Here is a 23,057-nt window from a genome sequence, read left to right as displayed (position 1 = left end):
GCGGGTCTGGGTGTGTGTGAACGGAGACTGGGCAGGCACCCAGAGAACCCATATGGGGGGCACCTGCCCAGCCCTAGCCATTGCTGCTATTTATGCCATCACAAGATATTGGAGAGAAAAAGTTCCATCTCAAGTCAGCTCTGATGACCTGCCTCCCCACCTCTGGCTACACATGATTTGCTCTAGGTGCAGAGCTTGAATTATGGCTTCGTCTGGTGATGAGCCTGATCGGTACGCTACCAGTCAAGTGAGCAGGATTTTCTCCCTCCCTATGGTAAGCAGGGACGTAGGATTTGTCAGTAAATTCATATCAGACAGCTCATATTTTTTCACCAAACTTTATAATTTATGCAGTTCATTGATGTAAGGGGTGATGATTGCCACTAACTTCCATGGGACTAGATAAATTCTGTACATTAATTAGTTTTCCAAATGTGCGTGAAAAACGGGAGCAATCCTATGGCCCCTAGACAGTATCTAGGGCCATAGGATATTTTGGATTCCTGGATCTGAGGTTGGAGACAGTGCTCTAATTTTGGAGGGGGGAATCCACACTCTAACCCTCCACTCTCTTCCCCTTGGTGTGCAAAGAACTGTGCTGGCTGCCTCTCTGAGGTCAGGAACATAACCTTGGAGAGGGACTAAAGGGGGCATTCCTGTGGGCAGGGAGGGAAGGAGACTGGAGAGGTCAGGATATGAGCTATCCCAAGGTCTCTCCAGACTCCTTCCATCCCCCTCTGAAATGCCCCCACTACATGGACAAAAAAGCTCATCTAGCAAAAATGCAGGTATGCCCTACCCGGCGCCAGCTTGTCTGGCTGAAAGGGGGGGCCATCGCGGGCGGGTGGGGTGATAAGACGTATGGGCCTCTGATTGGTGCATCCCAGTCGCACCACCATTCGGGGAGGAGCAGACCGAGTTGTCTTAAACTCGATCCCCTCCTTATCTCAGCTCTTTGGCGCAACGCAGCTCCCTCCCACCCTCCCCTTAGCAGTGTGGGTTGTTGCCGGTTGCCCCTTTGGGAGCCATGTAGGAATTTTTTGGCTCACAGTCCGATTGGCCGTAGACTGTGAGTCTTTTTTGTCTACGTCACACTGTTATGAGGGTTGAGTGTGTCCTGTAAGGGAATTTAGTCTATATCATTGGTCACATTCCACTTGGCAGCTAGGACGGGCAAAACTGGAAAGGGAGTAGGGATGCTGTGCACGCAGAGGCACCTTATGGTGACAGGTGACGCCTGAGGGCCCCCCGAACGGGTTGTGCGGCTCGGCGGGGGGATAAGGGTTGCCTGGGAAACCAACCCTACTCACTCACCCAGGTGTTGTGCGGCACCGGGTTGGGGGTGACACCGGAAGGTCTACCTCCCCCACAAGGGGCAGTCCGGAGGGATGGCGAGATCACCGCCACCCCTCAGGCTGGGTGTGTTTTCGCCCATGAAGTGTCAGCTAGCCGCTGACACAGTTAGATGCCCGTCCTAGTTACCCCTTTGCAAATATTTCAATAAAATATGGCCCAATTTTCATTCCAAGCTTGTTGTCTGTGTCTTCTTTGACCCATCTCCGCTCGCAATGGGAGGACGGGTGGACATCCCCTCCACCAGGCCTCCTGCTCTGCACTGGCTGATCATAAGCCTCCAAGTTCGGAGACTTACAAACATCAATTGCGGAAGTCATAGGATTGCACCCTAAGGATGCAATCCTATGCCCAGTTTCCTGGGAGTAAGCCCCATTGAACTCAATAGGACTTTATTTTGGGTAGACATGTATATTTGTTAAATTATATTTACATATTGTCCATTAACAAACATTCTCTGGATTGTGCTGTAAAATATTTGGAGTCTTTTAACCCTAATGTTGGTGCTTTGCTTATATGGATCAAATCTTGAGTTTCATTATTTGTTGTCAAAAAACACACTGGACATTATCATGTTGGTGAATTCGTTTGAATAATGTTATTTTGATAACAGAGAAGTGGGCATTCATAAAAGGCATTCATAAAAAGAGTTTTGTAGAATTTAGAGAAATCTAGTTTTAAACGACTTTGATTATCTTAACTAGAGTTTCTGAATGTTAGAAAACAGTTTCAGTACTAAAAGAAGCTTATTTTCTTTAAAGCGGAAAACAGCTGTTCTCCTGACCATTTTCAGTGTAAAACCACAAAACACTGCATTTCTAAACTCTGGGTATGTGATGAGGATCCAGATTGTGCCGATGGCTCTGATGAGGCAAACTGTGGTGAGTCTTCTATATACTAATAGTGAACTCAGTTCTCTGAGTGCAGGTCCCTATGTAGCCTTATGTGCTGCACTTTTTCCTGGACACCACTCCCTGCTCAATTTTAAAGTCAGGGTGGAATATACAACACATTCTGGATTCCCATATCCAGACCTTCTTGGTGGACTGAATTCACCAATACTATCTTGATGTAACCCAGCAATTTAGTCCATCCCTAATTATACCTAATTCTCTATTTTTATTTTTTTTAATGATTTTGGTGGAAATAATATTATGGTAAAAAAATGTTTTCTGATATGGGTGGCAGATAATTAATTCTGTACCTTTGCTAATGAAATATGACTTAATATGCTATAGCTGGTAATCTGGGATGCATTTTTCACAAGTTATGATAATAAAAGGAGTATCCATTTTTGTTACAGATAAAAAGACTTGTGGGCCTCATGAATACCAATGTAAAAATAGCAACTGCATTCCAGATCACTGGAGGTGTGACAGCCAAAATGATTGTGGTGACAATTCTGATGAAGAAAACTGCAGTAAGTAATTTCTGGTATTATAACCTGTGATTAGTTTTGTGAACCATTCTGTAAGAAGAGAAAACGTGGTTATTGTTTTTTTCAGTCATACTTTGTGCTATTTTTAAACATCTATTTCTCCACCTTAAATGGCCAGTAATGTTCAAAATCAAATTAACTGAACACAGAATGGAATCTTGTATTTTAACAATTTATAAAGACATATCTAGATTCATAGGCTTAAATCCAATATCATATTGGTGGAAGGCTGCTAGCGCAACACGATCTTCTCCCTGCTGCAGCCCTCTGAGTTGCCCAGAAATCTGCTCTGGAGGGCTGGGAAATTTGTTCCAGAGGGTGCACAAGGGGAAGGGGTATCGCCCCCCCCTTCCTGGTTCCGCTGATAGAACTGCTTCTGTCAGTGGAGCAACACTGTTGAATACAAACCATAGAAATGCAGTGACACTATTGGATGAAAACCAAAGTGCATAAACAAATTCCAAAGCTGTTGTCATTTTACTCTGCTGCACCAAAAACAACCAAAAAGATATAGATATATATATATATATATATATATATATATATATATTGTGATACAAACTTTCATGGATTCAACACACTTCATAGATAAATCTGAAGAAGTGAGTTCTAGACTGCAAAAGCCCACTATATATATATAGTATTTAAGAAAGCAATCCTGTGGTCCCTCTAGAGGTTTTCTCTGAGTCTCCTCCCAATGCCATAGACACTACTACAATTTCAGAAGGGGCAATCCAAAATCCAATCCCTCTTCCTTCCCCCTCCCCCACTGCTGTGGAAATAACTGTGGTGCCTGCTTTCCAAGGCCACAAAAGTGGCCACAGGGGACCTCATAGAGGTCTGAAAGGGGCTGTTCCAGTGGTTGGGAAGGGAGGAGAGACCAGGATAAGAAGCATCCTATGGCCTCTCCAGGCCCAAACCCAACCTCGATGGCGTGCCTCCTCTAGATGGGCTCAGAGGCCTGTATAGAAGAGAAATAGAGAACAGGATGGAGAGGATAAATTCACCTCTGTCTCTGTCACTTATCCAGCAGGGCATTGGATGCTCAGAAGCCTCCAAGTTTGGAGGCTTTAATATAACAGGGGCACAAGCCATGGGACTGTGGTACCACAGGACTCAGACAGACTATTAAACATTCTTTCAAATCTCAGACTTCGGAATATATGTGAATATAATTAGGACTCAGGCTATAAAAGGCTATCTGTAAAATTTGTGAGGCCACAGGAGGATGGGGGTTCTGAGACTAGTGATCACAATCAAGAGGGATAAATACTACTGGAAACCTTAAAAAGTGGGGTATGATATATCTTAAGAACATAAGAAGAGCCATGTAGGGATGGTGGAGAATTTCTCCCCGAAACTTCGGGGGGCCGAGCGCCAACGTGTTCGGCCCCCCGAACAAGTTTTGGGGAGAAATCCTCCGCACCCCCCCCCGCACCCCACCCCCCCCCGGAACGGGACTTACCTTCGCCAAATGTGCCTCCCAGCGGCGGGTCCAGCCGGCGGTTCGGCGGTTGTTCGAGCGGGGCGGGAGCGGCAGCCGGTCTTTCGACCGGCTGCTGCCGACGCCATTCCAAGAAAAGAAAAGGAAAAAAACACCCCCGTGATAGGCTACGTGACGATTAACATAGCCTATCACGGCTAGATTTGCAAAGTCAGCCGTGATAGGCTACGTAAATTGTCACGTAGCCTATCACGGCTGACTTTGCAGATCTAGCCGTGATAGGCTACGTTAATCATCACGTAGCCTATCACGGGGGTGTTTTTTTTAAAACAACAACAACAATGGAGTTCGCGGCCGGGTGAGACGGGAAGCCTCCCCCCGGCCTGAATTTCGGCCGGGGCGAGGCGAGAAGCCTCCCCCCGCGGCCTGAACTTCGCGGGGGGAGCAGCGAAGCGCCTCCCCCCCACCACGAACAAGCTTCAACGAAAGGTAAGTGCCTTTCGTCCACCCCTAGAGCCATGCTGGATCAGCCCAAGGCTCCATCTAGTCTAGCTCTAGCATTCTGTTCACACAGTGGCCAACCAGCTGCCTACAGGAAACCCACAAGCAGGACAAGAGTGCAACAGCACCTTCCTGCCCATGTTGCCCAGCAACTGTTGTACATAGGCATATATATCTTAATATATTAATTTACAAAAAGTCGTCACTAAAGTAACAAAATGGAGAATAGCAATAGTATTATCTAGGATAATATGCAGATAAGGGCATTATAGGTTTCTGCAATGGGACTTGCCTTGCCTCTCCTCCCCCTTGCACCCTTCTAAACCTGCTCCAAAAGGTCCTTCAAGCTTATGAGATGCTGATGGATGGACATATTTGGATACATACAGCCCTATGAGAATATGCAAATTGAGGGCAGACTATATCCATGCAGGCACTGCTTCATCTGTGAGTGAGGTTGACTGTGGGGTAGGGATTTACAAAATGTACTCACCCGTCCATTCTGGGGCATCTGCGGTGGGGGGGAGGTGCTCCGTCCCTCCCCCGGGAATCCTCCCCGGCCAGGGCTGACCACAGCTGGAATTCCAGCTGCAGCCGGGCTGCTGCAGCCACAAATGGCGGCTGCTATGCTGGCCATCATTTGTGTGGCTGCCAAGCCGTGATAGGCTACGTAAGTAGCCATTTGTGTGGCTTCCTCTTGCCGTGATAGGCTACATAAGTATTTACATAGCCTATCAGGGCAAAAGGAAGCCACACAAATGGCAGCTGCTACAACGGCCGCCATTTGCGGCTGCAGCAACCTGGCAGCGGCCGGGAGACCAGCCGGAGCCGCCGCCACATCCGCCACCAGGTAAGCTCTGTCCTGGGGGATTCTGCGGGGTGGCGTGGGGGGGGGGAGGCCGTTCTAAGGAAACCAGCCTCACTGAAGTCTGTGGTGGAATTCTCTCACATCCCTACTGTGGGGTTTTCTTCTTTCCCAGCGTAGCTGGTCTTTGGCTGTCTGTGCTCTGCTCTGTGGTTGCATGCAAATGGGAGGATCTCTTTCCTGGCTACTCTGCTGTGTTTACTTCATTATTCAAAATGTTGCTACACTCAGGGAAAAAAACAATTTACTTCTAGCAGCAGTAGTACCATTCATAGGGGCTGTGGAAAATTTTTAATAGTTTTGCATATATTATTTTTCTAAATAGGAAAAAAAAACACTTTCAGTTGAGCATTTAAAATATTTGATGTATTTACTAATACATCACTAATAAATCTGCACCAAGTATTTTCATGTTCTAGAAGCTAACTGAGTAAGCATTTCTGAATATTTGGAATGCTTGTATAATCTATTCAAAATAACATATATTATTGTTCAGTAGCTAGTTACAACTGGAACTTGTTGGCTTAAACATCCTATTGTTAAGAAAAGGTTGAAGGAAAACATTTTTAAAACTTTTTCAAAAAACCCTTTGACCTAGATTCTAGTAACATCAACACTTTTAAAAACCTTTTGATAGTTAAAGTAATCTCTTTAAAAAAAAATAAATTGTATTGACTTTTACAGAAGTGGAGAGCCTGTGTGGTAGCGTAAGGTTGTAATACCTTTTATCAATGGTTTGTGAATTTCAGGTGTACTGATTTCACATATGCATAAAGGAAACACATTTTATTTATTTATTTGTTTTTAATATGGAATTATATTTAAAACTAAAATAAGCTTAAAAACACAGACATCAAAAAGGAAGCACACAAGTAACAGCAATACAACATCGCTTTAAAGGAAGAAGGAAACACACTGATTGCAGTTTTAGTATAACATGGGTAAGCTTGTGGGACAATGAAGAATGTAAAACAGCCTAAGGAGAAGCTCACTACTGTTGAAAGACATTGAGTTTGAAATGCTTTTTCTCTTCTTTCAGAACCACAAACTTGCACTCAGAAAGATTTTCACTGCTCAAATGGAGACTGTATGTCTGCAAAATTATGGTGTGATGGTGATTATGATTGTGCAGATGGCTCAGATGAGGTAAGCTTTTTCAAAGAATTGGTTTTGGTACTTACTGACTTTGCATGGTGGGGAGTGGAATTGTCATAGCTGGACAGGGAATCAAGTGCCTTTCCCACGTCAATACCCAAAAGGTAACAACACATGGCTTATGCACAAAACATACAACACACATTGTCTCAAACCTTGTGACCAACATTCTGCATTAAATCTGGGCTCCACCACATGATTTGGATCCACACATAGTGGATGTTTTTGTGTGTGTAGTTGCTATGCAAAGAAGACAACCATGCATGGATGTCCAGCAGGCTCAGAAGTAAGCCAAGCACTTCTGGCAAGGGGGCAGAAGACCAAGATCCTACTCCCCTAAATTGTGTAACCAGTAAGTTAGAAGAATTTACTGTCCAAATTCAGAAGCGAGAATTACCATCAGTTTTTGCTCAAATAAAAAAAATGAAGTGGACATGGAGGCTGAGGTGAAGTATCTGGATAAGGAAACGGAGGAAGATAATGTATTAATGATTTCAGAAGGTGCATATGAGTGTATAGAGGAGGGAGACACTGCCTTGTCCATATCAATAAATGGTTTTGGCAGGAAGCTTCAAGTATTTTGTTAGATCTTTCCAACCAACTTTTCCAGACAAAATGGAGATATTTTCAGCCAAGCTGATCATGAGGAAACCCAAAATGGAGGCAGTTGGTATTCTCCAGTTTCCCTCTCTAGCAGCAATTCTGTGAAGAAAACACACAGTGCAAGGAAAATGAAGCATCATTTGTGGATCAAATAGTAGTAGTGATGTGGGAGCCCTGACTGGCTCATCTTGAAAAATTTATTGTGCTTTCAAATATTCATGTCAGATGTTCATAGCTCTATATGAGGAAGCTGCTCCTTTGCTGGCAATGCCACCTATGGGGTTTTTTTTTATTTTTCTAACAACTTGCCGATATTTCAGGGCCTAAGGAACTCCCTGCTCCAAGTTCTACAAGCTTACCCTTTTCCACTACCACCAATTCTTTCAGATAAATAGCAAGGTAGTCAGACATTAGTACAAGAGGTGCAGATCAGATCTTAACTAGCTATCAGATTTTGAGCTTCTCCAACTGTTGTGATGCAGTTCTCACCAGTTCAACATATCAAATTATGCAAATAAATATTTTGAGAGAAAATATGCATTAAAATACATTTTAAATAAAAATATGGCTATTTTGAAAGGAGGTTTTAAACGAAAATCCATTAATTATTGTGGGAATGGAATGGAACAGAATTATGGGTAAAACATGTGAAAGAGACACAGATGGCAAACAGACATATCAGTCCAGCCTGAATGGAGGAGAAAAGTGATAGAGAAATGGCTTATAGTAGGACTTCCTGACATCTAGGGATGGCGGAGAATTCCACCACGGACTCCAATGAGGTTGGATTCTTAGAATCCGCCCTCCCCCAGAATCCATGGTGGAACAGACCACTCACCTCCACCACACCGCAAAGTTCATGCCGGCCGGATCCTACCTGCCGTCACTAGGTCCAGGTCCATCTGCTGTCCGACTGTGGACGCAAATGGCGTCCAGCGTAGCAGACACCATTTGCGTAGGGATGTACGAAAGTCTTACCTGGCTCTGTGCCGGGCAATCTGCGGTGAGGGGGGAGGCGCTCCATCCCTCCCCCCGGAATCCTCCCCGGACCGGCTCCGCTCCACAGTGGCTCCACAGAGCTGCTGGCCGGGGCCGGCCGTAGCCGGAGTAGTCTCCCAGCCGGCCACAGCCAGGCTGCTGCGGCCGCAAATGGCGGCCATCATAGTGGCTGCCATTTGCATCCTTGCAGTCAGCCGTGATAGGCTATGTAAATATTTACATAGCCTATCATGGCAAAGAGCAGGGACGCAAATGGCGGCCTCTACGTCATTTGCACCCCTGCTCTTTGCCGTGATAGGCTACGTAAATACTTATGTAGCCTATTACTGCTGACTGCAAGGATGCAAATAGTGGCTGCTACGACAGCAGCCATTTGTGGCCGCAGCAGCCCAGCTGTGGCCGGCTGGGAGACCAGCCGGAGCTACCACCGCATCCACCGCCCGGTAAGCTCCGTCCCAGGGGGATTCCGCGGGGGGGGGCGGCTGTTCTGCCACAGATTCCGGGGGGGGGGCGGATTCTAAAGAATCCAGCCTCACTGGAGTCTGTGGCAGAATTCTCTGACATCCCTACATTTGCACCCCTGCTCTTTGCCGTGATAGGCTACATAAATCTTTACATATTGCGCGAAGGAACAGGGACACAAATGGCATATTTGTTCCCAGTTCCATTGCACGATAGGCTACATAAAGATTTACGTAGCCTATCACAGCAAAGAGCAGGGACGCAAATGGTGTCCGCTACACCGGATGCCATTTGTGTCCACAATCCGGCAGTCCGGCAGTGGACGGACCTGGCCAGAGGCTCCATGGACTTGATGCAGAGAGGAGCCGGCCAGGGAGGATTCCAGGGGGGAAGAACGGATCGCCCCCCCCCCACGGAACCCCAGTGGACTCGGGTAGTGGGGTTTGTACACCCCTACTGACATCACTTCTATCTGCAGGCTGCTGCACCCCCTCCTCAAAATATGCTCTTAAAGGTTGAGAGACCCTTTGGAATTATTTATTTGTTTATTTCATTTCTATACCACCCAATAGCCAAAGTTCTCTGTGCAGTTCACAAAAATTAAAACCAAAAAGCACACAGTAAAACAATATAAACTATAAAAACATTAAAACCACAATATAACACTACAACCAGAATAAAACCAGAGTAAAACCTAGCAGCAATGCAGAGATTTAAAATACAGATTTAAAACAGCACAGCTAAAAGTCCAGAAAGCTAAAATGCTAAAATGCCTGGGAAAATAAAAAGGTCTTCACCTGGCGCCGGAAGGAATACAGTGTAGGTGCCAGGCGAACCTCACTAGGGAGCTCATTCCACAGCAGAAAATTGTGTGAGATATGTATTTTGCAGAGGGTCACAGGTGGAAACTACCCCTCTCTTGAGCTAACAGAAAAACAAGTTAAGTTCCAAACCTATGTGTATTAAGGCATTCTTATTTCTATCTCTTAAAATGATATGTTATGTAACAACGTATGGTGTGTGTTCACATCTCCTTGGAGGAAAGAGAGAGTATGAAATAAATGTACTGTTAGTGGGGTTTTTTTTAATGAATATAGTCTGGTCACTCTGGATCAACTTTTTTTATTTATTCATTTAAAATCCTACCTTTCCACCAAAAATAATGCTTAGGATGGCTAACAATAATATAACACAAGTTCAACTAAAATCTTAATTTTATTTAAATCTTAATTAAAACATAACATAAAAATAGATCCATAAAACATAATTAAAATACAATAATAAAAGAAATATACAGCACCTAACCAAATGTACAGCACCCTTCAGCAATAGACCAGATTACACACCAAAGGCCTGCCTGAATAAAAACATATTTGCCTGCTGGTATGACAGAGAGGGGCCTCTCTTCACGGGGAGTTCCAGAGCCTGGGGTGGCCACTGAGAAGGCCTTCTCTCTCATCCCCATCATATCCAACTCCAATGGGACTGGGACTGAGAGAGGGGTCTCCTCTGAAGATCTTAAGACCTTAAAACCCAGGTAGGCTTGTATGGGAGAATTCAGGTGTTCTCAGATTAATATGGTTGTTACTACAATTGCTATCCAATTGTACTGACTATTCCATTTTATAATCACTGACACAGAAAGACCAGTATTTTGGAGATGGTAGTTCTGTTAACAGAATTAGCAAATACTGTTCATTTTGGAGATGACTCAAAGGGGTTTTTTTGTAATTACATTTTTATGTAGCATTATATTTTATTTTAGTTAAATTAGTTGCATAATTTTGTTTATGACAGAGATATTGTGATTCTGGTTGCTTAAAAGACCAGTTCCAGTGTTCCAATGGTCAGTGCATAGCCACGAAGTGGAAATGTGATGGACATGATGACTGCTTGCTTGGAGAGGATGAGAAAAATTGTGAACCAGGTAAATCTTTATTAACAGTGGGCAAAAAGATATTAACTGTAAGGGAAAAAGCTTTTCAACAAATTAAGTGAGGTGTCTGCAATATTTGTTTCATGTTTCTGAATAAATTTTAATGCCCAAACTTAGTCAGATTACCAGTCAAAAGATCTATTGCCTCACATGGAAGACTAGTGCTGTAAATTTTAGCTTCTCATTGTGCAAAGCATGCATGTTACCATGATACCTCTATACTGAGCACAGTTCCATTCTGGCAGGCCTGCTTCATTAACCTTCCATTGACTATACCAATCCAGTATCGGGGATAAACATACACCAAGAAAGCCGTACAAGTATAATACCTGGCAGAAGTTATTAAGCATAGCACCATTTGCAAATTTAAAAAAAAAACATAATGCCTTTATTGAGGTCTTCCTTTTTCCAGTAAAACAATATAGTTACACTTCAGTCATTGGAGTCAACTGTATCTCACCATGTAAAGTACAAACAGGTACACAAGCAGTATGTGGATTGTGGAGTCTAACTGATTCCAGTTTTTATATATATATATATAGTGTGTGTGTGTGTAACAGCTGTACAAGTATCAAAGTGCAATAATAATGAATTGTGAATTACTGGTAACAACACAAATCTCACAGACCTTGTAACGATAGCATGTACTACCTGAGCAACCTATGCACAGTCATTACATTTTACAACTGTATGAGCACGACGGACAAAAGAGTGATATGAAACACATTGTTGCTGTGATTGCATCAACCACAGAGATGATGATACCTTGCCCTTTGCTTACTGCCAGGCCCTACCAGTGCTGAGGCTGCCTCTCTTGATGTCCCAGACAAACCTGATTATGTGTCTAGACTCAACCCAAAGTCTGATCAACTCTAGACCTAAGTCTGTTAAGAAGAGATGTCCTTTGAGACACTCACACTATCACAGGTTCTGCTTCAAAATAATATAGATATTTACGCAGGCAGCATTCATATTTGAAAACATAATAATAATTGGTTACCATTTGATCCTGAGTTTGGAAGTGTGTGTGGAGACCATTTGGTCACAGGATTTATTATAGTTGTATTATTATTTATGTATTCTATTCTTTGTTATAATAAAGAATGATCTCAGGGTTGGAATTCTGATTTGAAAGTTCAACACAGTTATGCATTGAAGAAAAGAGAATAATTGACTTTCCTTACAAGTATCAAATCTTCCTGAAAATAAAAAATGCAAGGAGCTCTGGGGTGGGGTGGAAATTTCTATTTTGTTTTGTTTCCCCAGTGTGCCGCCAACCAGAGTCAGGTTTTTCTTAGCTAATCCCCTGGCCAGTGGCACACTGGTGAATTATTTATTTATTTAATTTATTAATTGCCCATCTGGCTGGTCACCCAGCCACTCTGGGCGATGTACAAGCATATAATGAAACAGTTTAAAACAATAAAATTCTACAATAAAAACATTTTCTAAAATACCCTAACCCACCCCAAATGCCTGCCTGAACAATTACGTTTTTAATGCATGGCAGAAGCTCATTAAAGAGGGGGCATGGCGGAGTTCCCTAGGGAGGGAGTTCCACAGAGTGGGGGCCACCACAGAAAAGGCCCTCTCCCTCGTCCCCACCAGTCTAGCTGTCCTGGCTGATCTTGTTAAGCAGCCTGTCTGGTGTTGCTGGAGGTGCTCCTTAAGATAGGCTGGGCTGGAACCATATAGGGTTTTAAAGGTCAAAACCAACACCTTGAATTTGGCCTGGAAGACAACTGGTAACCAGTGCAACTCCTTCAGCACTGGAGTGATGTGATCTCGCCGGCGGCTGCCTTTAATCAGGCGAGCCGCCGTGTTCTGTACCAGCTGCAGCTTCCAAACCATCTTCAAAGGTAACCCCACGTAGAGTGCATTACAGTAGTCTAAAGGAGAGGAGACCAGGGCATGTACTACCGATGGGAGCAGATGGTCAGGAAGGAAGGGGCGCAGCCGCCGTATCAGATGGAGTTGATACAGCACTGTCCAGCTCACAGCTGACACCTGAGCCTCCATGGACAGCTGGGAGTCCAAAATGACCCCCAGGCTGCAGACCTGGTCTTTCAAGGGTAGCCGTACCCCATTCAACACCAGGTCAGCATCCCCCAGCCTCCTCTTGTCTCCCACCAAAGGTACCTCGGTCTTGTCAGGGTTCAGCTTCAGCTTATTCCTCCCCATCCAGCCACTCACCATCTCCAGACATTTGGACAGGGATTCTACGGCCAACCTTGGTGAAGATTTGAATGAGAGGTAGAGCAGCGTGTCATCTGCATATTGATGAGACTGCACCCCAAACCTCCTGATGATAGCCCCCAGCGGCTTCACATAGATGTTAAATAGTATCAGGGAGAGGATGGAATGCTGTGTTACCCCACAAGTGAGTGGCTGTGAGTCCGAAACCTCCTCTCCCAGTGTTACCCTCTGGTACCTGCTGGAGAGGAAGGACCGGAACCACTGCAATACGGTGTCTCCAATGCCCAACCCCTCCAGGCAGTCCAGGAGGATACCGTGGTCAACGGTATCAAAAGCTGCTGAGAGGTTGAGGAGGACAAGGAAGGAGCATTCGCCCCTATCCAGAGCCTTCCTCATATCATCCACCAAGGCGACGAAGGCTGTTTCTGTCCCATGCCCAAGCCTGAAGCCCAACTGAAATGGGTCTAGATAATTGGTTTCTTCCAAGTGTGCCTTCAACTGCATCGCCACCACCTGCTCAATCACCTTGCCCCAAAATGGCAGATTTGAGACTGGCGAAAGTTGTTCAGAACTTGGGGATCCAAGGAGGGCTTCTTTAAGAGCGGTCTTATCACTGCCTCCTTGAGGGCTGATGGCATCACTCCCTCCTCAAGGGAGGCATTCACCACCGCCCTGATCCCCTCACCCAGTCTCTCTCTGCAGCCCATAATGAGCCAAGATTAGGGATGGATGAAAGTCACTTACCTGTCCTTGAAGCTTTTCGCGGTGGGGGGGGAGGCGCTTCGCTGCTCCCCCCATGAAGTTCAGGCTGGGGGGGGAGGCTTCCCACCTCGCCCGGCTGAAATTCAGGCCGGGGGGAGGCTTCCCGCCTCGCCCAGCTGAAATTCAGGCCAGGGAGGAGGCGCCTCGCCTCGCCCGGCCGCGAACTAAAAAGTAAAAAAAAAAAAAAAACGCCCCCGTGATAGGCTACATGACGATTAACGTAGCCTATCACGGCTAGATCTGCAAAGTCAGCCGTGATAGGCTAAGTTAATCGTCACGTAGCCTATCACGGGTGACTTAAAAAAAAAAAAGCGCGTACGCAAATGGCGGCCCCCATAGGGCTTAATAGCGTTGCCCTTATTTTCGCCGTAGTCTACGTAAATCTTTACGTAGACTACAGCAACCAAATAAGGAACAGGAGTGGCGGCTCCCTATGGGGGCCGCCATTATCCGTACGCGTTTTTTTTTTTTAAGTCACCCGTGATAGGCTACGTGACGATTAACGTAGCCTATCATGGCTGACTTTGCAGATCTAGCCGTGATAGGCTACGTTAATCGTCACGTAGCCTATCACGGGGGCGTTTTTTTTTTCTTTGATTGGAATAGCGGTGGCGGCAGCCGGTCGAAAGACCGGCTGCCGCTCCCGCCCTGGACGAAGACCCGACGAACCGCCGGCCAGACCCGCCGCCGGGAGGGACATTCGCCAAAGGTAAGTCCCGTGCGGGGGGGGGGGTGCGGAGCATTTCTCCCCAAAACATGTTTGGGGGGCCGAACGCATTGGCGCTCGGCCCCCCGAAGTTTCGGGGAGAAATTCTCCGCCAACCCTAGCCAAGATGGGCAAGGATCAAGTAAGCAGGTGGTCGGCCTTACAGATGAAAGCACCTTGTCCACTTCATCAGAAGGAAAAAGCTGGAAGCGATCCCACAAAACCGGTTTGCCACAGGCCACCTCTTGCTCACTAACTGTATCCACAGAGCACGGAGTAACACTCCTAATCTGATCAATTTTATCTGCAAAGTGCCTTGCCAAGGCCTCACAGGAGGCCTTAGAATGCTCCAGTGGTTCCGGAGCCACTGCACCGACCAGGCTCCGGACCACTTGGAACAGCTTCCTGGGACAGCACTCTGCAGATGTGATAGAGGCAGCATAATATTCCTTCTTTGCTGCCTTCACCACCACGTGATAGGCTGAAGATACAGCTCTAGCCCGTGTCTGATTGTCTTTGGAGCGAGACTTCTGCCACCGGTGCTCTAGCTGTCTCACCTCCTGTTTCCGAGCTCGTAACTGCAGATTGAACCATGGTGCAGTCCGAGCCCTGTTCAGGGGGAGAGGGCGTTTCGGAGCCACCCGATCTAATGCCCCAGTGATTGCGGTCTTCCAGCCACCCACCAGGGTCTCGACCGAGTGGCCGTTGGCGTACTCCAGAGAATCCCCAAGCACATTCAGGAATCCATTCGGAACCATAGGATGCCTGGGGCGGACCATTTTAATGGGTCCTCCACCCCTGCGGAGGGTTTGTGGAACCGAGAAGTCCAACGTCACCAGATAGTGATCTGACCATGACAAGGGGGTGGTGGATATACCCCTGACTTCCAGATTACTCCCTGCTTCTCCAGAAACAAACACAAGGTCTAGTGCATGACCGGCTACATGGGTGGGCCTAGTTAGAATATGGTGCAGCTCCCAGGAAGCCATGGTCTCCATGAAGTCCCGAGGTGCTCCTGTGAGGATGGCCTCTGAATATACGTTGAATTCCCCCAACACCAATAAGTTAGGGGACTGTACACGCACATCAGAGACCACCTCAAGCACCTCGGCCAGGGAGTCAGTCGTGCAGCGGGGTGGACGGTACACGAGCAGAATCCCCAGACTGCCCTTCGGGCCCAACCTCCAGTACATGCACTCAGCAACCTTGGTCTCCCAGAGAGGGGGTCTGGTGAAGACCAAGGACTCTCGGTAGATAACAGACAGTCCCCCTCCTCGATCCCCAGCCCTCGGCTGCTGTGCATACAAAAATCCAGCTGGACACATGGCCGCCAGAGTTGGAGCAGCGGCCTCAGCCAGCCAGGTCTCCGTAATACATGCCAGGTCTGCACCCTCATCCAGGATCATGTCATGGATGAGGGGGGTTTTCTGGGTAACAGACCTGGCATTGCAGAGCAGCAAACGAAGGCCCGAAGATGGAGTCATGCCTCCCCCAGCCTTCCTTTGACTCTGGACAGGCCCAGAGCAGGGGACAGATACTACGCATCTCTCCCTTGTTCCCCTTACCTGTCATGGCCTGCCTCTAGTGCTCCGCCAGTGCCTGCCGCCCAGCCTTGGTATGTTCTGGCCCCCAACACTCCCCCCACTGTCTCCATCAGGTGGACACATGCCCCCTCGCCCCCGCCTATCAGGCAGGCTACCCACCCCTAAAAACACAACAGAATCCCCCAGAAACTAAACAAAAACAAAAAACAATTAAAAAATCCCCTTTAAAAATACTGCCAGGCAAGAGTCCACGGTAGTGATGGTGGTGGTGGTGGTGGCGGTGGCAGTGGTGGCACAGCAGCAGCAGCAGGCACGCCTCTTCCCCGGTGGTGGCAGCTTCTCCTGCAGGCCCTGGCTCTGAAGATGTTACCTGTAGTTTTAGTCCACCCAGAATGCTATAAACATGTTGTTAGTTTCTCAACTGCTATCTGGCTTAGGTTTTGAGTTGCTGTTGTATCTTCCATCCTCACATATATGTCTGCATCATAAGTATGTGATGTTTTGGAATTGCAGCATAGCCAGAATGTTATGCCTTACTTTGTGGGTTTGGATGGCATATACTGGCTTATTAGACATCTTTCTCTGAATGGCACTAATTGTTCATCAGTTGGAGCATTCTCATATGGCACGAAGTGTTGTGGGAGAACATTGGTAAATATAGCTCCCAGGTCACACACAGGAGCAAAGCTATCTCTCACAGTGGTAGATCTGATAATCAAATCTGAGAACTTTATTGATTCTTTAGGAGGAGGCCAGTGACATTATGCTCCAGAAGTGTTAAAGGCAATCCTCACCAACACATTTTGCAAAGACCTTTCTGTGAACTGAGAAAAGTAATCATTCAAAGCTCCTTGATTGAGAGTTATCATTAACTCTGGCCACTTGTAATTGGGACTGCAGTTATCCCCAAAATGGGATCAGTACATTTTGGGCAAAATGATAGCTATGATGAAAGATTGACAAGGAAGGTTCTAACTGAGGGAAAATGAAAAAAAAATGCAGGTTGGTAAAGGAGTCTTGTAAACCTGTGGCGTACTATTGTACCTAGTACTGTTTGGCTCTGATATTACAGGAAATGAGTAATTTGTCTGTTACAAAAATAGACAAAGTATCATTTCTCCACCCTCTATGCTTCTTTCTCACAAGAAATGGAAAGAACATGTTCTGGGCTAAGCATCTGTAGGCATGACAAAGAAACTAATGTAACTTCAAACAGCATTGCATGGAGTCACTTTGACTCTAGCACCTTAAGTGCATGGTTTTTCGCTTTTCCCAAATATTCTAACACGGCCACGGGTAGAATTGACCCCCAAAACACCAGATGGCAATTTATGTCTTTTCATAGTTGAGAGCTATCTGGAACATGAAGCTTTGGAAGACTGACACAAAAGTTTGATGATTTTTTCCCCCACTACTGTTCAGGGTGCATTTGACTCCACCAGTTCACTGAGGGTCAAAACAGGATCTAGAAAACTTCATTGTGATATAGAAGAATTTAGAATAATCTAGCTGTGGCAGAACAGTTACACAAAATCAACAGAACTCATTAAAGCTGAAGTATTTTGGTCTACTGTCCCAAAATAGCAAGATAACTCAGCTCCTGATAGTTCTTTACACCATGGATACAAATCAGAAAAGTCCTTGTTCATCCAATATCTTGTCACCAGAAGATGTAAGGTGAAGCTGCAGTTCCATAGCCAATACCTGGCTAATACTGTTCAAACATCTTTCCTGCCCCTGCAGAAGTAGAGTTACCTCTGCCCTGAGTACTATCCTTACTTGGAATTAGCTTTACATGTGTGTGTGTGTGTGTGTGTGTGTGTGTGTGAGAGAGAGAGAGAGAGAGAGAGAGAGAAGAGGAGGGGGGAATAATCATATTCTGTCAAGTTCTTCATGATAATACCTTATAACTGGGTATATCCACAGGATTTGTTCAACCTCAAAAAGTCCTTTTGGAAGCTGTATTGAGGTACCTTTTATGTGATCAAGTATTTAACTTGAAGCTAGTATAATATGCAGTCTCTGCAGCAAGTTTAAAGAAATGAACATGTGATGCACTTTAATAAAATTTATATCACTTAAAATATTTTATCCATTAGCCCATAAAACATCTTTTTCCTTGGGGGCTAGGAAGGATTGCTCATCTGGCAAGCCCCAGCCAAGTCCCTTTCTCTATGCAGAGAGACTCTGAGCTCTGTGCCTCTCTCTGCATGGAGAGAGGGTGAAGTGGGTGGGTGAGGCCAGATGACATCACAGGAGGTAGGATTTTGTGGGAGAGCCCTGCCCCTTAATATCATCCAGCCTGCCGACCTGGTGTGGACAGGGGCAATCTGGCACTTAGACCAAAACAAATTGGCCCACCCCTGCCTTACACAATCATAATAGCTTGAGAGCATAACGTCTGCACACAGGTATGATTTGTACTTATCAAATCCTAACGTTAAATCATGATAATTTAATAGTTCACTGTATTTGCCTAATGCCAAATATATGTCTGAAATAGCATCTCCAACCTGCTCTTCAAGTGAGTACGTATGTGCCAGTGGAGGATGTATCTCAGCATCTTTCAGGTGCAATGGAGAATATGATTGTCCAGATGGCTCTGATGAGGTAAGTGGTTAATTGTCTTGACCTGCTCTGATGTTTTGGTCTGCAAATTTAGAAACTTCAGTATAAAGTAACAAATGTTATTAAATTTCCTGCCAGCTCAGTTGCTTCCTTGTACAGAGAGGACAGAACCTGGTCATCATTAGTGCTCTTTTCTATTCACCTTGATAAGGGGCAATTGCATATTTCATTGATCTGGATTGCAGTAGTGTCCTTTTGGTAGTGGCCCAATAATTTTAGTATTTCCTCATGTCCTAGGTGCATCAGATCTATTTGTCTGTTTAAAGGATCTTTTCAGAGGTCCTTGAAAACTTTTCTTTTTAGGCAGGCACTTGAGTTGTAAATGTCTGGGTTTATTGTTTTAATTATTTTAGTTGTCATTTCCAGTTGTATGTTGATTTTTATTTCTGTGTTATTTGTTTTTAAAATGTAAGAGTTTTATACATATTTTATCTTTCTGAGATTGTCACCCACATTTATTACTTTGGTCCACAAACAAGCTATAAATCTATGAATGAATGAATGAATGAATGAATGGGAATTCCTTATGTATATAGAACAAGAGGACAGAACTTCTGTCAGTCTGAGGGCCAAATTCCATTTTGAACAAACTCTCTGGGGCTGCATTCCAGTGTTGGGCTGGACTGAAGGCAAAAAGGGTGGGGCAAAAAACCAAAACTATCATCATGTTTTAGCTTAAAGTTCTTACTGCCAGTAAGTAAGTCTTAGGAGAAGCATCCCAATTTTTACATTGGGGGGAAAATGCACAAAAGCAGGGAAACCACCAAGCAATTGATACTTGGGGAAAGAGGTGGGGCAAGAGAAGGGGATATGGTTTTCTGGGAGCCCCCATGGGGGCAGAATGGGGACCCCAGAGGGCCGGATTTGGCCCCTCGGTTCTGTCCCCTCATATAGGAGTGCTATATGCTGAATGATGCAATTGTGTGTGTGTTTAAGGAGAATCTGGGTGGCATCCAAAGATGCCTTGCACAAAGAAAGACACACTTCTGCTCAAGCAATGCAGTAAATGCTGCTGATTCGCCTGCCTGCTGCACACACCCATTCCCAGGCTTTTCCTAAGGATCCCCCAACCCGAGGGGTGCAGTGAACCACAGTGGGGAGAAAGGGCAGGAAAGCTGTTTTACAGAGGCAGTGTTCTACCCCAATACCTTTGGATGCCAACCAATGATTTGAGGCAATGGTGTGAGTTTACGCCTTCTCCTTCATAATGACATAGATGTGTTTGCATTGATATTCAGTAGTGGCTATAGATTTGTCCATAAAAGAGAAAAAATGACCCATCTTGAATCATCAAAAATGCTGAATTGTTATCAGTTTTTCTTAAATCTAGTTGATCTGTGTATAGTTCTGTTACTTTTTTGGATGAATTATGTAAAGTATACATGTATTCAAACAGATTGACTGTGTAACTGAATGTAAAGAAGATCAGTTTCAATGTAAAAACAAGGCACACTGCATCCCCGTCAGATGGCTTTGTGATGGAATTCAAGACTGTGTAGATAGCAGTGATGAACAAAATTGTGACAGAGGTGAGATTCATGTTTTTCTTGCTTAGCTTTTATTTAGTAAGAGACCGTCCCATGGGGCACACCATTTGGTCTTGTGCAGCAAAATCCTATATGTAACTATTCAGAAATAAGACCTATTGAGTTCAATGGGACTTACTCCCAGGTAAGTATGTTTAGTATTGTAGCCTGAACAAAGTGGATGGGTGAATCTGTGAAATCTGACCCTGCTGAAGTTCTTGTTTTTCCACAGCCAAGTTCGTTCTATCCCAGTTCTGTACAGGTTCCTGCCCCAGCCCCTGCACAGTCATTTGTTTGTATATATGTTGTGGATACTTTACAAATGTATGCCTTTTTTGTGCACATTTTAAAAATGTACACATTTTGGTACATATACACCATTGAGTAAAGTGTGTGCACATTTTAAAAATGTGTGCATGTTAATGGCTACATTTTTTTTGTTTCATGGACTGCATTGCAATCTCAGAAATGTATGGACTCTGTTAGCTATGAACCCCCTGAACTAGTATCTCCTCCAAACATACGCCAAACTTTTGTGCCACTTTTGTGCTGTTTTGTGTCACAAATCCCAAGTTTTGTGCCACCACCCACTGATACATCAAATGCAGGTTCATAGTTAACACACACACAAACCAACTTTGTCATATCACCTCCAAACCTGTGACAAAGTTTTATGCTAGTTTTGTGCTCTTTTGTGCCACAAATCCTGGGTTGTGTGTCACCATAAAAAGCATGAAAATGACACTTGCTTAGTGGGGCCTGGTGAATGCTAAAGAACCTACATTCTCATATCAGCTCTGAACCTATGTGAAAGTTAACTGGCTTTCCAGAATCAAAGCTTCCCATTCCATTTATAGTATCTGATGAAGTGGGATGGGTAACCCATGAGAGCTCATGCTAATTTATTATAACATCTGAACAACTAAAACAGTTATTTTAGAAGTTGAAACTCCACCCTTATTTACAAGGGAGAAAGCCCCATTGAATTCACCAAGACTTAAGTTAACAGTAGCAGCACAAAGCTTGGAACTGGCAGCGCAAAACCTCACAAAACTTTGACACATGTTTGGAGTTGATATGAGAATGTGGGGGTTTTGCCTGTCTTAATTCCCTCATTTCATTCAATAGTACACAGTTGTGGGTAGTGGCACAAAACTCGGGATTAGTGGGACATGCACAAAACTAGCACAAAACTTTGGCATAGGTTCAGAGCTGATGTGAGACTGGTTTTGTGTGTGTGTGTGTGTGTGTGAACTATGAACCTGCATTTGATGTATCAGTACACAGTTGTGGATGGTGACACAAAACTTGGGTTTTCTGGTACAAAATAGTGCAAAACTTTGGCACATGTTTGGAGGAGATACTAGTTTGAGGGGTCCATAGTTAACACAGCTAGATTTATGTATTTCTGCCTACAAATAACATTGAGATACATGTTAGGTTCTGGGAGATACGGACTGGGTAAATGAATAAAAAATAAACTCAACGGAATGCATTTCTGAGTCATCCCTACTCCAGGAATGTATCCAAATTGCGTCTTTATGTATGATGCCTACATTATGTAGTTTTTACAAGAATATTTGCACTCTTCTTATGGAAACTAAAGTAAAGCAGCTGGATTGAGTGTATATTTACACACTAATGATATAATAGGCTGTCCTTACTATGCTTCAACCTTACCAGTCAGAGGAAATATGTAAAACATTAGTCTCTACATAAATAAAGGAGATGTCACACATTTAGTTTAAGAGCAATCATATGATAGATGGTAAGCTGTCATGCTTTGGCTCTCACTTCCCTATTTGGCAACCTTTGCTTCTCAGTATGTCCCTACTGGCAACAGTCTATTTTTTATGTTTTTAGAGATTTAAACAATAAGGAGCTGTTCTAAGGCAGCTGATCTAGGACTTCAGATTTATTTATACCACATACATTTATGAGTCACCTGTCTAATAAAAATATTTAAGGCAACTTTCAAACTGCTAAAACAGCAATCAATAAGATAGCATTTACATCACTAAAATAGCAAATCAGAAGTTACTAAAACAGCAATAATTAAAGTAATATAATAGTACAACAGTAATACAACATATCAATGCTGAACTCTTGCTTTAGAAATAAAATTATATTTGCCTACCAATGAAAACTGTCCAGGGTGAGAATAAGACAGTTATCATCAGGGGGCTTGATTTACATTGACTGAAAAAGCCCTGCTGCAAGCTCTCACAGAAGAACACAGACAAGAGCAGTGTTGGAGAATTTCAGTGATTGGGAAGGAATATACAGAGGAATAGGTTCTGTAAAATACACAGAGCCAATATTTAGGGCTTTACAAGTAATGAGCAGGACTACACTATCAAATATAAACATCAGTGCATGTTACTTAAAAGCTGGGCTTCTAAATTAGCTGAAGTTTCCAAGTTGTCTTCAAGGACCATCCCCCAAAGAGTGCACTATAGGAAACCATCAACGCAATAGCAAGATCTGTCATCGCAATAGCAAGATCTGTGTTAGAAGGGGTGGGGTAACAGCTGATTTACCAATAAAAGTTGATAGAAAGTATTCCTAACCACTGCTTCCATCTAGGGCTCCAGGAGAAAGTATCCGTCTAAGAAATCTCTCAGACTGAATATTCTCATGGACAGAGAGTCACGTTGCCTAGAATATGTAAACGCTGTACCCTAAGATCCAATATAAGATCTAAACATAAGTTTGTCTGTTTTGTCTAGATGGATTTTCAGTCTCTTAGCCTTCATAGAATTCATAACAGAATCTACATGCTAATTCAGGGAGGAAACCACTGTTCCTGGATGTGATGAAAAAGAAAATAGAGTTGGGTGTCATCAATATATTGATGATGGTACTCTCCAAACTGGCTGGTGATTATTTCCAGCATTAGAAATTAAACAGTACCATGGAGAAACTTTGTTTAGATAAAT

At 44.4% G+C, this 23,057-nt stretch overlaps 1 protein-coding gene across 1 annotated transcript in view; it reads left to right on the top strand.

Moving 5' to 3' along the window:
- Positions 1-23,057, top strand: part of LRP1B (LDL receptor related protein 1B) — a 1,474,154-nt gene that overhangs the window by 1,330,979 nt on the left and 120,118 nt on the right. Inside the window, exons 67-72 of the mRNA XM_084809602.1 lie at positions 2,115-2,234; positions 2,657-2,773; positions 6,641-6,747; positions 10,618-10,747; positions 18,468-18,574; positions 19,989-20,121. Of these exons, the coding sequence (XP_084665728.1) occupies positions 2,115-2,234; positions 2,657-2,773; positions 6,641-6,747; positions 10,618-10,747; positions 18,468-18,574; positions 19,989-20,121 (714 nt within the window). The remainder of the gene's footprint in view (positions 1-2,114; positions 2,235-2,656; positions 2,774-6,640; positions 6,748-10,617; positions 10,748-18,467; positions 18,575-19,988; positions 20,122-23,057) is intronic.

This window comes from Heloderma suspectum, chromosome 1 (genome assembly GCF_057233095.1).
Source record: "Heloderma suspectum isolate Gila_16-S chromosome 1, 16-S_ref, whole genome shotgun sequence".
NCBI lineage: Eukaryota > Metazoa > Chordata > Lepidosauria > Squamata > Helodermatidae > Heloderma > Heloderma suspectum.
Note: the sequence above shows the minus strand (reverse complement) of the source record. Positions and strands in the feature narration are given on the sequence as shown.